Genomic DNA, 17,807 nt, shown 5'->3' with positions numbered 1-17,807 from the left:
TTTATACAACAGGACTGGTGCTCATATGAACTCACAGAGACCATGACAGCACGCATAGGAATCCATATAATCTCACAGAGACCATGACTGCACGCAGAAGAATCCATACAAACTCATAGAGACCATGACAACATGCATAAGAATCCATACAAACTCATAGAGATCATGACAACATGCATAAGAATCCATACGATCTCACAGAGACCATGACAGCATGCATAAGAATCCATACGATCTCACAGAGACCATGACAGCACGCATAAGAATCCATACGATCTCACAGAGACCATGACAGCATGCATAAGAATCCATATGATCTCACAGAGACCATGACAGCCTGCATAGGAATCCATACAAACTCACAAAGACCATGACAGCACACATACAAATCTATACAAACTCACAGAGACCATGACAGCACACATAGGAATCCATACGATCTCACAGAGACCATGACAGCCTGCATAGGAATCCATACAAACTCACAGAGACCATGACAGCACACGTAAGAATCCGATCTTTTTTTTTTTTTTTTTTTTTTTTTTTTTTTTTTTGCAAAAACTGCATTTCCAGCCATCTGACTGCTGAATGTGTAAAGGGTGCCTTTTCCTGGGCATTACTCTGGTCTGCATGCAGTTTTTCAGGATGCATCCATGATCAGCATTCAGATGAGTTCAGGTATAGACAGCAACGTCCCACTCATCACGGATAGAGGGGCTCCTCCCATGCAGTGATATGGACACCTACTATTACATTACTGCTGTGTTTCAGCCAGAGTATTCCTATTATCTTCTGTAATTTTGAAGCTGATTTCCCTGCCAGTCAAGTCTATGCCACTCGGCTCTAAGCCCTTGGAGCATGTGCCTGAGGTGACCACACTCTGCCTGCCTCAGTTCTGGTCACTGGTGTCAAGTGAGAAATACTCGTCGAAAGATGATCACTTGCCCCTTTTATTGACACTTAAATTATGGCTCTGTCTGAAAGAGCAGAGTGTAATTTTGAAGTTAGTAGCTAGATATGCTTGTGGGCAAGGAAGCTAAGGCCTTAGAAGACGTTGTGAGACGCACGCAGATACAAACTTCATTCTTTCTGTTCACACATCTCAGAGTTGAACAAATCCACGAAATCCTGCCAATTACGTGTCTGGGTTTGACACAGCCCAGTAGGTCACCCTGCTCCTTCACACTGAGTGAAGTGTAATTCCCCACTGTATGTTTCTAGGCTCAGCTTAGGATGTCTCTTGCGAAAGGTGGGCTGTAACTGCTCTTGGGAGATGTTTCCATTATATAACACACTCATGTCAGGTGCTTTTTAAAGAATTCTGTCTCAATTGCAACCCTTGCCGGTTCCAGTTGCTGTCCCGTGGGCACCTGCAGTGCAAATGTGTCCTCTCTCACTTCTCACACTTTTGATCTAGGCAGGAAGGCTCCTATTACCTCTGTTGATAATTACAGTGGTTCAAGAGATGGCGTTTTAACAATCGGCTGAAAAATATCTGTTTAAGCTTTTAAATTTTATTTTATGTGTGTGAATGCTTTGCCTGCATGCGTGTCTATGTACCACATTCATGCATCGTTTATGTAGGTGAGAAGGAGGCATTAAATCCCTTGGAACTGGATGGTTGTGAGCCACCACATGGGTGCTAGGGATTGAACCCCGGTCCTCTGGAAGAACAGTCAGTAACCTCTGCACCATCTCTCCAACCTCTGAATATAGGTTGGATCACATGCCTGATATGTTAGTTTATTTTCTGTCATTGTGATAGATACCACGACCAAATTTACATGAAAAGAAATTACCACCTCTAGGTACAATCCATCCTTGAGGGAAGTTGCCCATTTAAGCCTGACCTCAAAAACAACAAACAAACAAACAAACAAACAAAAATAAACATGGAGACATGCTGGTTCTAGGTCACTCACTGGCTGATGCTCACCTGGTTTTATTACACAGCTCATGCCCACGTGCCTAGGTGTGCTAGGTGTGGTGCCACAAACAGTAGTTTTGGACCACCCGCACCAACATCAATCAAGACAGTCTCCCATGGACGTAGGGCAGACTGATATGGGCAATCTCCAAGAGTTTCCCTCTTCCTATGTGACTCCAGACTTGGTCAAGTTGAGAATAAAAACTAGCAGATGATGGTGGTTATTTCTCTCTCTTTCTGGAACTCAGGAAGGGACTGAAATGGGCGTGTTTTTGCTTTGGTCTGTGAGAGTGCTTCTGCGGCACTTGTAGGAACAGTCATCTGCCTGCAGGCCACATTGCACGGTGGCGGAAGCAGCTGGTTCTCCTTGTTCATCCACCTGCCCTGATGCGAAAGAAGCCCTGAGTTCACCAACCAGGGGAAGCTTCCTGGAATTGGTTATCAGAACACTGTTAGGTGCTGTTTAAAGCCAACTCTAAAACCACACAGTCATTCTTGCCGAGCCCAGGTACCACCTGTGTAAAGTAGCATTTCATTTCTTCTTGGCTTTTATTTTATTTTTTTATTTATTTTTGTGTGTGAGTATGAATATATATGTATGTGCGCACCTGCAGTGTGTGCACCTGTGTGTGAGTATGAATATATACGTGTACATATGTGTGTGTGTGTGTGTGTGTGTGTGGTGTGTGTGTGTGTGTGTGGTGTGTGTGTGTGCGCGCCTGCAGTGTGTGCACCTGTGTGTATGTATGGAGGCCAAACATAATCTTAAGTGTTGTTCCTCAGGTTTTGTGGCACTGTCTACCTTATGTTTTGTTTTTAATATTTTTGGAGACAGGGCCTCTATCACTGACGGAGACCTCCCCTTGCATGTAAGCTAGGCTGGTTGGCCAGTGGGCCTCAGGGATCTGCCCATTTCCACCTCTTTGGCGCCAAGATCACAAGCACACACCACTCCGCCTGACTTTTGTTTCAGGGTGTGTTCAGGGCATCCAGAACAGGTCTTCATGCCCGTCAAGTAAGCTCTTCACTTCCTGGACCATTTCCCAAGCCCAGCTTTCATTTCTACTTCATTTTCATACCATCTGGGCCTACCGCACTCCCAGTAACTAGAACGAAGCTTAAGCTTCGGGTGAACCATCTCTAAGGAGTGATTTCCAGCCCCTCAGCCAGTGTCTGGGCTCTGGAGTCAGCCTTCCATGCAAACAGACAGCAGTCAGATGTCTTCATTTCAGACGCAGGGCAGTGGGAGGCCGCAGATGTGGGCTTGGGGGTCAGGGTGTGATGCTCAGATGCCAAGGACAATCTCTGGTAGTCAACACACATCTTCGCACGAATACAAACATGTATTATTGATCCTTTCTGTGTCATTACACAAATACTCAACCATGTTTATTGTTTTAAAAATATACGGAGAGGGCAGGCGTCTTCACAGTGATGTCAGTTTCTGGCTTCTGCTTCATCAACGCATACAAAAGCACCTGAGATTTGAGGCTGGTGACGGCCCAGGTAAAGGGCACCTCGGCTCAGCGCCGCTCAGCCCTGATGAGCTTGCCTCTGGCTACTTTGCAGGTCTTCTTTCAGAATTCCATTTAGAGATCTGCACCTAAAGTCAAATTCCACACACAGCGGGCTCATCTGTTTGCATCCAGAAAAGACAGTACAGCAATCTTGGACAAATATGCAAAGAAAACAGCTGTCTGCCTGGATTAGAGGCACAGAACTGGAAAGCCAGGACAAAGGTGTCTTATGAGATAGAGCCTGGCTTGGCAGCAGTGAGAGCCATAGGGGGAAAAGCATTATCAGCTGAGGATGACTGGGGCAGCTCGCTCTGCTAGGAATGCATTTTCATCAGAAAGCAGTGACAGGAAGAGAGTAGGGAGAGGAAAGGCTGAGTTTTGCCTGCTCCTTCCTGCTCGGAGGGCGATGCTATCTGTCATACTGAGGTTTGATTCCAACATCTTGATGAACAGAGCCTCTTTTTCTTCTAAGCCCTGGGGCGTGCATCCTATTTGCCTGATTTCTTCCTTTCCTCTTTTGTGTCACGCGGTCTGCGGACTAGGATAGGGGGAGAGTTACAGACACTTGGTGGACTCCGGGGTGTACGTCAGTGAGGCTCTTTTCAAGCTTAATGTGTGCGGTAGCTTTGATTGTATTTGAGTGTTCTTTCTACGGAAAAAAAAAAGTAGGTGTCTGCTCCCGCGAGCTCGCATCTGGAAGTTCGAGAGCTCAAGGCATAGGTGAGCTTTGTATGACAAGGAACACTTGATACCTCGGAGATCTAGGCAGGGTCAGGGACAGGAGAAAGACCGATGGTTCGAAAGCTCTGGAAGCCATTTAAAATGGGACCCAAAGTAGAGAGAAAGGAGTCAGTGACAACATAGGAACACCTTCCTCCAGTTGTGCATCTGCCCTGCCCACTGTTTCCGTAGTCAAATCCTGGGGGAAGCCATGCTCCGTCAAGAGATTAAAATGCGTTGTTACGTGAGAAGTGGATTGCTACACTCTGCAGAGGAGAAGATTGCACCAAGGGGGCCTTGCCTGCAGCTGGTGGCTCGCAAATGGTATGGATGCAAACGAAATATCACTGTGGAGCATCGTGGAAGATGTTCCAGTACTCAGGGTGGAACCCAGAGCTTGACACTCAGGGCAGAATCCCAGGCAAGGATGCTACTCCTAAGATGTATTTATGGCCCCTCTCAAAACAGCTTTTCATTGAGACAAGGTCTGAAAGCCAAGGTGCTCGGACGGTCCTCGAACTGATCCTCCTGCCCCAGCCACCGGGGTAACTGGGATTAAAGTGCTGCACCTCCAGACTGGTCTCAAACTGAGGTTCTTAGAATTATAACGCTGTGGAGAAATGCCCCCCCCCCCACACACACATCAGAAAGTATGCAGATAACACAGCAGAAGAAAGGGCAAGGTAGAAAAATAACCTGCTGTGGTGTGCCTTTGGGTATCCATTATTACTTTAAATCCAGCGTGTCCAGGTGTGTTGCACTCTGGCTGTGACATATGTGCGAGAAATGAGGGTCACCAATGGAAGCTGAAAGCCCAATTAACAACAGCTTAAATAATAAGCAAGATTATTCTTCTCTCATCAAAAGGAGTCTGGAGGTCAGTATCTTCCAGGGGGCACTGAGAGTCTCTGTAGCTGTTCCTCCTTCCTTAGGTTAAGAATTCTCCCCTCTGTGGTCTAACATGGCTGCCTAACATTGGCCATTAAATTCATAGTCCAACCAGCATAAGGCAGGGGCGGCGGGGAAAAGGATACAAAGAGAAAAATTCCTGTTCATATGGTATCAGCCAGAACTGGGTGTACATCCACACCCCACTGTAGGGATGCTAGAAGCTCTCTTCTGGATAAGCACACACTTAGTCTCCAATCCAAGCATTTATATCTAAGAAACGAGAATGAACAGAGACTTCAGCGGACGTCACAACACGCACCTGCCCCTGGGGGTTCTTGAGCACTTTTGTGCTGGCTGCTGTCTTATGGGAAAGGCTGTGCAGAGTGGGGTGCTGATGGAGGGTGAAGGAGGAAAGGGAGACACCTCTCTTCTGTGGTCCCCCATATCCTTGATTTACTGCTGTAGAGAAGGGACTTCAGTTCATTCCATATGCTCTGAGGGGAGGGAGACTTTCAGGATGCTCTCCGCCCCACCCCTAAAGGTTCTGGCATAGTCTTCCTCCTTGCAGTCTCTCCAGTCAAAGCACAGACCACTTCTTTATGTAATGATGTTTCTGTTCTCCCGTCCCTGGTACCGGAGGTGAGGGTAATATCAGAGGAGCCAACATTGCAAGTTACCTTAGGAAGTGCTTTATGACAGGGCACACACACATCACAGGACTTCTAGGAAACAGACAAGCATCCTGGGTGGGGCAGAACAAGGCAGGATGCATGAGGGTCATCTAGCAGGAGCCTTTACAGCTCCTAACACATCCTAACCCAGCGCACCAGACAAAGGGTAATAAACAAGGCACCCCTGTTCTGCTCCAGGGAAACCCCCTACATCAGGATCTTGTGCTGCCTGGAGTGGGGTCCTCACGTTTTTGGCCTCTACCTGGGGCTTGTATTCTCCTTCTGTCTTGTGTTCCGGCGGTGCACACACTGGCTGAAACTGTCCTGCTCAGCAGAGTTCCCAGAAATTGCTTCCCCTAGTTCAGCTTCCTCAGTGTAGGGAGGAAGCCAACGGAGAGCACACTAGAGGAGCCAGCCAGCTGTCGTCCCTAATAGTATTAATCCAGTTCGCCTGGTTAAAGCAGTGTACACTCAGTCCTGTCCCTATATGAGCCCAACCTAGATTCCTGTTCATATCATTTTCCTATATACGGAGGGACCTCAGAGCATGCACAGACCACACTTTCTTTCCTGGCCATGCTGCTTCTGTGTGCGCGACTGTAGCTGTTGCTTTCTTCAAAACAAAGGAAGAGTTTTGACAAATACCGTGCTCTAACTATAGAGGCAGGAGCTTTAATCTCTGTCCCTTCAGAGTATGACTGTCTGGTGGTGAGCTCTTGAAAAGTGTGGCAGGGACAAACTCTGGTGGGGTGTGTGCTTTCAAGAGGCCTGGCCCTCTGGGGAAGCAGCAGGGGGATCTACAAACCAAGAAGGCAGCAGCATCAAGAGAAACCCACTTTGTCTGAAACCTGACCCGGCCTTCAAGTTCTAAGGGTGGGGTGCGTGTGGATGATCGATGTTTGTGTCTAAAGCCCGCACTCCGTTGGGTGTTATTTTGTCCTGTCAGATCTGAAAAATGAGCACGATTAGAAATGAGTTTTGCCTTTCCAGTGCAAAATTATTTTTGAGTGATGTGTAGATTGGATTTTGGGGGACTGGACTTGAGGGACATTTGATCCTGTGATCTTTCTTTTCAATCAGTGCCTCTATATTTAAACACACTTGGTTAGATAAGAGCACACACACAGTTGGGGATGGGGTAGACGAGGTTACGTAAGCCAGATACAGCTCCACGGAGCTGGAGATGGGATGGTGGTCACGGGAAGCCCAGAGTAAACTGTCCTTTTCACATGACCAAATTAGGCTCCCCATCCTCCAAAAGCCAAGCCACTCAGCACTGGACAGCAGGTCTCAGGGTACCTCTATTTTAGGACAAAGAATTACTCTCCCTCAAGGAAAAGCTGCATGTACCAAAGAAGGGGCTATCCTGGTAAGTGGGGAGTTTGAGGAATGGGGACCCTGTTTTTGTGTGATTTATGGAAAATCACAGAGCAGGAAGTCACCTGCCTGTTGTGGCTAATGCTCGACCTTGCACATTAGTCTCTGCTCGTTGCAGAGACCGGGAAAATTGCAATTGTTCAAACCAGCTGCCCCCGTGCAGTACACACAGAGGTGGCTGCAGGAGCCAGCAGGGGCTCTGTGACTTGTGATCACACCGCCTGCTCAGCTAGGGAACGGCCCTTTCTCATTGCCTCGCCAAAGGGACACTTTGGATCTCTGCGTGCCCCATTTTCAGCCTTTAAGAACATTTTGTCATTTTTTTAAATGGGGACTTCATAAAATACAGTGCTCAGTGTTCAGTGTCAGCACTGTAATCCCCTTATGTGCATAAATTTCTTTTTATTATTAGTCTTCTTAGTTTTGAGGAAGAGGTAACTTTATCTTCTCCAGACTGGCTGTTTTACTGTCTATATCTTCATCCATTTCGAGGCTTAAGGAATTAAAGCTCCCAATTCCTGTGTGTTTTCTTTGTCATTTTGACTTTCAGTATCCCAAGGGCAAGGTTTGGCTCGTCAGAAAGGAACCCACACTGGTTCCTTAAGGCTTTGATAAGAGAGAGGTATGGATTCAGCTCAGATCCCCCAACTGCTCTGTGTGGACTTGCTTAATTGTATCAAGGGCAACACAAGTCATAGACTAATTCTTTTGAGTTAATGTTATACTTTGAAAGATGGTAGGGCTTCCCGTGAACCCTGGTATTCTCATACCCTGCTTGCAGGGTATGCTTAAGTTAAATTCCTGTTATTTCCTTATGGAGTGCTAAGATTTCGGTCCTTTTATAGTACGCTATGTGCTGCGACTCCCAGCGAAGGGGAACGCCCACTCGGGACAATTATAGCCCAATTTACTGCTTATGTACCGACTTCTGATCTACAGGATTAGGCCTCAGGAGGTAATTAGCTTCTGTCAAATAAAGCTCAAACTGCGGAGAGTTGTGATTATGTAAATGGAAGCCTTTCCACGCGCTCGCGTGTGTGTGCATATACATGGGTGTGTATGCAGTGTGGGGTGTGTTAAAGCTAAAGACTGTGCGTTCATGACTTAGTGCTAGCACCAGGAGATGATGAAGTCACGTTATCATAAACCTAGAAACAAAGTATTCAAGAGTTCCTTTCTGAAGGTCAGGGGTGAATATGGTGTGTGTGTGTGTGTGTGTGTGTGTGTGTGTGTGTGTGTGTGTGTGTGCGTGTATAGGCATCAAACTGGGGGTCTAGAACATTCTAAGCCCTGCTCCACCACTGTACCCCACATACCCCATCTCATAATATACTTTTGAATTCTGCTGTATTTCAAACTCTTCATTCTTTCTTGAGCTGGGGTGGGATCTCGGAAGAGCTCTGTCATGCTCTGGGTGACTTTTCATGGCTGTTAATTTCTAAGGAATTAATGTTCGTTATTTGAAGTCTGCTACTTAGATTGTGACTGCAGGGATGGGTTACAGCTCACCAAATTGTCATTTCTAAGCCATGTAGAATTTTGCTGGTGCTTTTCTTCCTTGGGAGGGGATTGAACTATCCCTCATCTCTTTCTGATGGCTTACCTGATAAGCCATCTCTTTCACACACACATATAATACACACACATCACACCATATACACACACCACAAACACACACACATAAACCACACACATACAGCATTACCACAAACACGCACATACCACACAACACACATACATGCCACACATACACGCACATCATACACCGTATACATATCCCACAAACACCCCCCAAATACCCTACCACACAAATCGTACACACCACGAACACATACACCATACACACATACTGCCCACCTCCCATATCCCACACATGCAAACCATACACACACTACAAACACACACAGACACACACATACACAGTCACACACACACCTGCAAACCATACACACACATCACAAACACACAGACACATACACCCCACACCCCCACACCCCACACATGCAAACCATACACACACATCACAAACATACACACACACAGACATAATATACAAACGCATAGATGCACACACAGGCATACGCATAGACATAGACACACACAGACATAGACACATACACACATACACCACACTTTCCTGTCTGGTTTGGCACCTTGCTCTGATTCTGGAACGCTCTAAAATTCTACTTTTTAATGAGCATATTTATCTATTTTTTGCTCTCCTCTGGGAATCAGGAGCCCAAGTGTGTTCCCTGCTACACTCCAGTCCTCAGAACAGTGACAGCTCATTGTGTGCCCACTGCTAAGAGATAACAAATCCTGGCAAACCGCACCTGGTCAGCCTGGTAGACGTTTGCAGGCTGATTGGTTGAATCGTGTGTTCAGCCTTGGAGCTCTGAGTTTGTGATTTCTCCCAGAGCTATGCTGATTACCATATGCAGGAGTCCATTATCCTGGCCTATATCCATGGAGCAGAAATAGCGTGGCATTGCCACATACCCACACAATGTAGAGTAAACCTGGGTTTGGAATGTACACACTAGGTGATCTTGGGCTAGCTACATCTCCAATCTTTGTAAGATGGGAACAGCAAACATTCCCCATGGTAGCTTGTGCAGATGTAGAAACTACACAGCAGAGTGGCTTGAAAACCCATGAATCCTAGAGTCAGGTGAGGGAATCGTCATAGGCTGGGTTGTGATTCTCTCTCACAGCTCTGTTTGAAACACTGACCACTTGTACCTCAAAATGCTATTACATATGGGGACAGAATCTTTAAGGAGGTGACTAGCACTAACCGAGGCTATTAGGGTGAATGGTAATCCGGCAGGACTGGGTCCTGTTAGGAAGAAAGACTATAAGTATGTAGTCACAGGGATACTCTTTACCATCCAGGGACACTGTGGGAAAGCGGCTCTCTGAAGACTAAAAGAGAGGACCCAGGAGAAACCGGCCTTGCTGACACCTGTTTCAGGTTTCTCCAGATGACACAAAACACATCCTAACTGTGGTATTCTGCTACAGTGACCTCACTAACCAAGGGTACTCTTCCAGTTCTGTTGACGGTAGATGGGCAGACCTAAGGACCACCACTGCCACACCAGGCTTGATGTCTGTTAGAATCCAAATGTGCAAGCTGAACTGTGAGTCTTCATAACACTATGAGAGGCTTGAGATACGCTTGGGATTTTCTGCAGTTGGTAGCAGTTCCATAACTTTGTAAATGAGATTGTCTTTCTTTCCTTCGCCCATCAAATGGTTTGTATAAGAAAACCCATGGAAACACATGAAGGAGGACCTAGTTCAGGACCAATAAACAAAGACTCTGGTTAGAATGAGGTCTTTTGTCAGGGTTACTCAAATGCTGCCATGACAAGGCCAGACGTATTTCCAGAGCTACTACCTGCCTGGATTTCTCCAAGATGAAGCTGCATATGAGGAGAGCAGCATCAGAAATATCTGTGGTGGAGTGAAGTATAAAGCTGACTAGGACTGTTATTTCCTAACTGAACCTTAGAGGGTAGAACAGAAACACAAGACATCCTGGCACTCAGAGAGAGTGGTTCCTTCATGACCCTTGTGGCATTTGTAGATTTCTCTGACATGTCCTGCTAGTTTGATAAAGTCTCAATTTAGAGGGAAAGGCTTAATTGGCTGGGGTCGTTTTCCAAGCTTTGTGTTCTTTGGTCTGTGTGTCTGTCAGTCTCTGTGTGTGTCCCTATGGTCCCCATGTGTAAGAGAGAGGAAGAGAGGACATGCATTGTGATAGGTAGACAGGTATATGATGGGTAAATGATGAGTAAAAATGAGGACTAGATGGATGGAAAGACAGATGGACGAATGGACAGAAAGATAAATGGATGGAATGGTGGGTGGGTGGGTGGATGGACGGATAGGTGAAGTGATGGATGGATGGAATGATGGACAGATGGCTGAATTAATGGACACATGGACAGACAAATAGACAAAACAAATAAATGACAGAAATGGGTGATAGGTAGATAGATAGATAGATAGATAGATAGATAGATAGATAGACAGACAGACAGAGAGACAGACTATAGGTAAATAGTTGTAATAGTTAATGTCAGTTGTCCAGCCTAATAAATTTTGATTTTTACTTCCTGTAAGGCAAGGTCTTCTAAGTGATAAACTCAAGAGTAGAATTCTGTGGGGTTGGTGGGGATCATGGTCCATTGCTCACAGGAGCCTTTGTTTTCTTGAGCAAATGGCCAGGAAGTCAGGGCTGCCTTCATTCTCTGATGGAGCTGCGAACTTTTACACAGAGTCTGCTGAGTGGTGTGGACATGCCCTTACTCATGACCACTCTGTGATCAGATTCAGCATTTTATTGCCCATGCAGGAGGAAATGACATTCTTCCAGAACTCCAAATAATGTCTGTGCAATCCTAGGCTGGAGTGTTGTGGAAAAATACTGCTTGTTCAGAGTGATAAAAAGCCACCTTTGGAGGTGACTGGTGTAGGGTTTTTCCAATTCAGGCATCAGAATCCTAAATAAAAGTGTCAGGTAGGGACCACCCAGACAAGATACAGACCTTCAGATATCTTTGTGAGACAGTCAATAGAGATAAAAGGAGAGGGTTGCACTGCCAGGTGGGAAGGACAATGGCACTTTGTACCTGCTGCTAAAACAGACATACCACTCTCTCACGGATAGAACAGCTGTACAGAGAGGCCCCTGCCGTTCAGGGTCCTCCTAGCTATGGGGTGGGCACTTCTGCAGTGGCCAGTCTCTCTATATCCCCTGGCCTGTGAGTTGTGACCAGCGCTGGGTGGCATGAATAGTTGGTCCTTTACCGACTGTGTTTTGAATATGTTTTCCGTGGTTTGAATCACACAGCTGGGTCATTTATGTAGCAAGCCAGACATACTGAGCTGCCTAGGCTGACCATGAAGCATCCATGATGGCACGTGTCTGTTTTTCTCTGAATTAGTGCACAGGTAACCTGTGAATCATACCAATGAGAAGGTGCAGAGACCCCAGGGCTTAAATGCCTCATGCTTGCTTATACCCTCTCTCCCTGCCCCTGCAGCCCTGGCTACATATAGTCAGAGGCTTTTTACATTACAGTTTAACTTGGAATAAGGTTTGATATGCACAGCTGGGGGCCAGGGAAGGAAGTGATTTGACTTCCAGTTCAAAAACGGAAATCCAGAGCTATGTTAGCTACAAACCTACCTTGGGGTCACGGTGGGTAGAGACAATCCTTAATATCACTCTGATCTAAACTTCTGTTGTGTGGTAGTCTTACACGGGGAGATGCAAATGAGCATCTGTTCACCTCAGGACCACAAGGACAGACCAAAGAAACATGTTCACCCAAGTGCAGCTTTGTCAACCATCATCTTCTGCGTTCGCTGCATGCGTGAGGGCTTGCATACAGCAGCATGGGTAACTCAGAGGCAGCTGCATCATCAAGAAGCCCACTCAGTGTCAGTGACAACCCATGAAAACTATATTCCTGGCAGACAGCTCCATGTGGAAGAGCCTTCTTGCCCTAGAAACTGTTCTGCCTTTATAAGTCTGGGGAGGGGCCTGGTGAGCTTTGTGATCTGCACTGTTTTTTCTGAGTCTCCCTGCCTCCTTCCTGGGGAACATTTCTCAGTTTGGAGGCATTAGCCGCTCATCACTCCGTGACACTGGAGGGTAGAAAAAGAAATTATTCCATGTCTATATTTTAACAAAAAGGAAAACCAAGAACCAAGGCAGTTAAAAACCTTCCCCTGGGTCACAGCAGCTGAAGCATCCCTTAACCTGATTCTAGCGGAGCTCCACACCTCTAGTGCCACCCAAGAGGGTCTGACTGGTGTGGGGAGCTAGTGCCTCACTCCCCAGAGGCTAAGGGCACTGTGGGAACAAATGCATGTGTTTTGTTTATTCCCTAGCCAGATGACAGTGGCAGCCAGTGTCTAGTATGGGGTAGGGTTGAGAAACCTGCACACAGTTCCCCTTATCAATGGGGATGATTAGACTGCTTTATCCTCACCCAGGCCTTCTCTATTGTACCCTCTTCCAGGTCCCAGGCCCTCAGGTCAGTAATGGGAGGTAACACCCATGCCTTCCTGATCTGTGTCTGCATGGCTGTACCTGTTTTTTTCTACCTCTTTTCTGAGGTCCCCCTCTTTAAGCATCAACGCTTCCTTGCCATTCTCCCATGGCCACATCCCTGTCTTCACATCTTCCGTCATCTGTGAATAGTGCACTTCTGGTGGCCCCACCGTGGCTTTGACTACACACTTCTTAGCCCCACTTCCTTAGAGACCCCTTGTGAATTGATGATAGAGGTGGAAGGTGAGAACAAGGATCCACTGGCCAATAGAAATTACCTATTGGAGGGCATGCTGGTGTCTTTGACCTCAGGCTAGAAGTGTGTGCTCGCTTGATAGAGTTGTTCACAACCAGCAGCTGCTAATTGAACACCCATTTGGTGTCAGGCCTTAGGAGAGCTGCTGGAACAAGGTAAGCAGAACCCCTTCCTTCCCAGGCTCACACCATGGAAAGGGGGGTGGCAGTGAAGACAAACCAGGGATGGAAAGAAGGAATTAGAGTAATGGAATTAGTGATGGATAATAAAGGATAGAGTGGGTTACAATGCAGGCACGTGTGTGCATGTGTGTAAGTGTACATGCACACATATAGTGTGTTTCCAATGAATATCATATATGTAGATATATGTAGAAACAAACCCTAGGGCCTTTGGCCTTCCTGTCTACAATATTGAGAGATTCTATGACATCAATAGCAAAAAACAGAGTGATCCCTAAGTTCTGCTCTGGCATGGAGGAGAAGGGAGGCTCTCCTCACAGTCACCCTGATTCTGAGCTGTCATCATCACTCGGGACACTCAAAGGGGACCTTGGAAGGTTTCAAAGATGGAAGAGGCTCTGGAGATGGGACCCAGGTGTGACACTCCCCAACTTCTGTGGTCCTCTTTGCTGTTGCTGATTGGTTCTCAGAGCTGGCCTGTCCTGGCTGTCAGAACCCCATCGAACCATTGCAAACCCTTCACTGGTACCAACTGTTTGCCATCAGATCTGATGAGCTTTCTGTCTTCCTCCTCTTCTTTCTATCACTCTGGTCCTTGGTACATGAAACTCATGGCTTTTTCTGTGACAATATAGACTTGCCCTGAGGGAAGGCAAGGCTCTGAAGTAAACAGAAAGTGACAAGTCCTTACATATCAGAAGTTGCTTTGGAAAGCATTGTAATATTTCTCAGATGTGGGTGGGATCAATAAATCACTTTTGGTGGGAGATATTAGTTTAAGATGTAATTGTAAAATTGATTTTTATGACCTGTCCTACTGCTGCATCTTAGATTCCCTAAGTATACATATTTCTCTGTATCTTCATTTATCATTTGTCAAAACATAAAATTATTGTTTTTCCCCATTATTACAAAAGAGAGAAGATGGATCAGGCTTTCAAAATCTGTGGGCTGCAGCAACATTTTTAATCTGAAAAAAAAAAAAAAACCTCTCCCAACCTCCCTTGAGGTGCGACTAATTTCCCCCATTGCCCTGACTTTGCAATGGATGCAGGGTCTCCTCTTGGAGGGAAGGATCTGACGTACAAAACTCCTGTAAGAAATAGCAACTCACAGAACAACAGAGCCAGACAGTGTTAATGTTAGTCCAGAGTTAGGGCCCCTGCATATCTGTCATTCTTGTCTTTTAGTTTAATTTCATATTTCTCATCATCTGCTTGGGTTGCAGGCAACTCCTGCATTTCCCGTGGCCCTGCCCTCCATATTCACTGCAGTGTGGATCAATATGTCAAGGACTCCTTGACCCTGAGGAATGTAGCCAAAGCCTTCCACCATCCTCTCTGTCAACTGAGCCCCATGGATCGTGAAGGATGCCCCTCAACATTCCCTGTACAATGCACTCTTAAGTCTCAGCTTCTGCAGTCATGGCAGTGAGTTAAAAAGAAAAGTGAATTGATTTAGGTCACAAACCCATCACACTAACAAGGCTTACAAGGCCAGAGGCAGATCACTCGCTTCCAGATGGAAGAGTGCCCGGACTGCTCTAGGCAGAACCTACTTAGTCTCTAAGAAAATTGAGAGGAGCCTGATTAAGGATCTGCAATGGACATGCCATGCTAGTGGCATCCGAAACAAGTGTGGGTTCTCCTGCATGCATGTCATTCATCAATCATCTGTCTACCACCTATTGTCTATTATCTACTGTCTGTCTATCATTTATCTGTCTGTCATTATCTATCTATCTGTCATCTATCTATCATCTATCTATCTATCATCTATCTATCTATCTATCTTTCATCTATCTATCTATCTATCTATCATCTATCTATCTATCTATCTATCTATCCATCTATATCTATCTATCTATCAATCATCTATCTATCTATCTATCTATCTATCTATCTATCTATCTATCTATCTATCATCTATCTATCTATCATCTATCTATCCATCATCTATCTATCTATCTATCTATCTATCTATCTATCTATCTATCTATCTATCCATCTATATCTATCTATCTATCAATCATCTATCTATCTATCTATCTATCTCTATCTATCATCTATCTATCTCTATCTACCTACCTATCTATCTATCTATCTATCTATCTATCTTTATCATCTGTCATTTCTATTATCTCCTCCCCTCCACACTCTGCTTTATCTAGCTAGTCTCTCTGTTTCATATGCAAGTCTGGAGTGGCAGTGAAGCTTTTGCGTAGGTCCAGGGAAGGTGGGAGCTGCTGCTGTCTCTAGCTTGCACTAACCTTAGTTCCTTTTGACTACCTTCTCTGTAGATAAGAACTTTTGTCTCAACTCAACTTCCTTTTAAAAAGGAATGACAACATGGCCTCTTCCTAGGATTAACAAATGAGCAGGCTGGCCCTTATGGGCAACTTCCATTCAACTACCTAAGAAGTCACCTTATGTGGGATTCTCCTCTGTATGCTGTGAATATGTTTTATTACTATTGGTTAATAAAGAAGCAGCTTTGGGACTATGGCAGCGCAGAATAGAATAAGGTGGGAATTCCAAGCAGAGATAGAGGAGAAAAGAAGGTGGAGTCAGGGAGATGCCATGTAGCTGCCAAAGGAGACAGATACCCAAGAACTTTACCAGTAAACCACGAGCCTCATGGTAAAATACACAGAATAATAGTAATGGGTTAATTTAAGATGTAAGAGTTAGTTAATAAAAAGCCTTGGTCAAGCAATGTTGTAATTAATACAGTTTCTGTGTGATTATTTTGGTTCTGGATAGCTGGGAAACGAACAAGCTGTCTCTGCCTATAGTCTACCTGAGTCCAGGCTGGGGCCCTAGTGTCTACATTCAAAAACAACAAAGAAATGATTCTTTTGATGAGTCCAATGTCCAGCCTTCATTGGGTTGGAGGAGGTAAAAAGATGTCCCCTCTCCCTTCTCTGGCAGGAGGATTTTGCTTACTTATTTTTTACTTCTGATCACCTCCCAGGAAGTTCCCAGCACAGAGGCACCATCACCTTACGTTGTCACTTGGTACTGGCCTGTCAGTGGGAGCCAGCTGGCATCTCTGCCTTGATAGACGTGCCACCCAACTTGCCTTGCAGGATCACACTGTACGATTTATGGAAGTGTGATATCTTATGGCGATGGTCAAGTAGCATCATTTAGCTATGAGTATAACCAGTGCTGGACCCTGGAAAACAATGGGAAAATTCATTAGCAACACAAGTATCTAAAACATCACCCTGCCAGCTCTGACCATGGTGACCATCAGCTAGCATTACAGAAACTGTCAAGACTGTGTCAGTGACTTTCACCCTCCTGCCCACGGGTAGAGTTCAGATAGTCAGAGCTCTGCAGGTTCCAAGTGTCTGGAACTTTCCACCATGCTTCTCAGAATTTTGCTTTACAAACAGGGCCCTGTCTTGGGGCAGGTGAATGAGTACCCAAGGGCACACTGTGGTGGGCCTCCCAGCCTCACGCATCAAGACTGCTGCCTGTGCTTCTATTTCCAGCTAGGTGGTCACCTGATATCTCTGTTTCGTTTTGTTTTGTTTTTTGATACAGATGGGCAGAAGAAAGTCCAAGAAGAGTTTGACATCGACATGGATGCACCAGAGACAGAGCGTGCGGCTGTGGCCATTCAGTCTCAGTTCAGAAAATTCCAGAAGAAAAAGGCCGGATCACAGTCTTAGTGGGGAAGCTGCTTCCTAGGCAATCCGAAGACACCAAGTTCAACCACCATCCATCGGAAGAGACGAGAAGAACAAGACCCTAGAGAGACGTCATCCGCACAGCATACACCCCGCTGCACACCCGAAATGCATGTACAGACACCCATAGTATTTATGCCCCTATAGGAAGGTGTATACAATGAAATTGTGAGTAGCTTAGTCTGGTTCTCTCCATTACAATTCCTCTGAAACTCTTTTCCTTGATGTTGTAATAAAAAGGAGGTAAGATGAATGACTCACGTGTCCGCCTTTATTTTCCCCATTAGACGAGGCCGGGAAAGTGTTCCTAAGGTTAAAGGCAACTGCCAACCTGGTGTCTCTTGTATTCTTCAAGCTTAGAGGTGTAACCAAAGTGACTTGTGACAGTGGAGCTATTCATCTTCAACCTAGCAGTGCCTGTCTTGTTAATAGGGTGCTAACTGCCAACAGGTTGTGGCTGGATTTTCTTAGCATGGAAGTATAGTCTGTACCCTCGACT

General features: G+C 45.7%; 1 protein-coding gene across 1 annotated transcript in view; it reads left to right on the top strand.

Annotated features, from left to right (window-relative positions):
* Pcp4 (Purkinje cell protein 4) overlaps positions 1–17,406 on the top strand; it is a 58,678-nt gene extending 41,272 nt beyond the window's left edge. The window contains exon 3 of the mRNA XM_038346867.1: positions 17,163–17,406. Within this exon, the coding sequence (XP_038202795.1) occupies positions 17,163–17,290 (128 nt within the window). The 3' untranslated portion in view covers positions 17,291–17,406. The remainder of the gene's footprint in view (positions 1–17,162) is intronic.
* The last annotated feature ends 401 nt before the right edge of the window (positions 17,407–17,807 follow it).

This window comes from Arvicola amphibius, chromosome 10 (genome assembly GCF_903992535.2).
Source record: "Arvicola amphibius chromosome 10, mArvAmp1.2, whole genome shotgun sequence".
In the NCBI taxonomy this organism is placed as follows: Eukaryota; Metazoa; Chordata; class Mammalia; order Rodentia; family Cricetidae; genus Arvicola; species Arvicola amphibius.
Note: the sequence above shows the minus strand (reverse complement) of the source record. Positions and strands in the feature narration are given on the sequence as shown.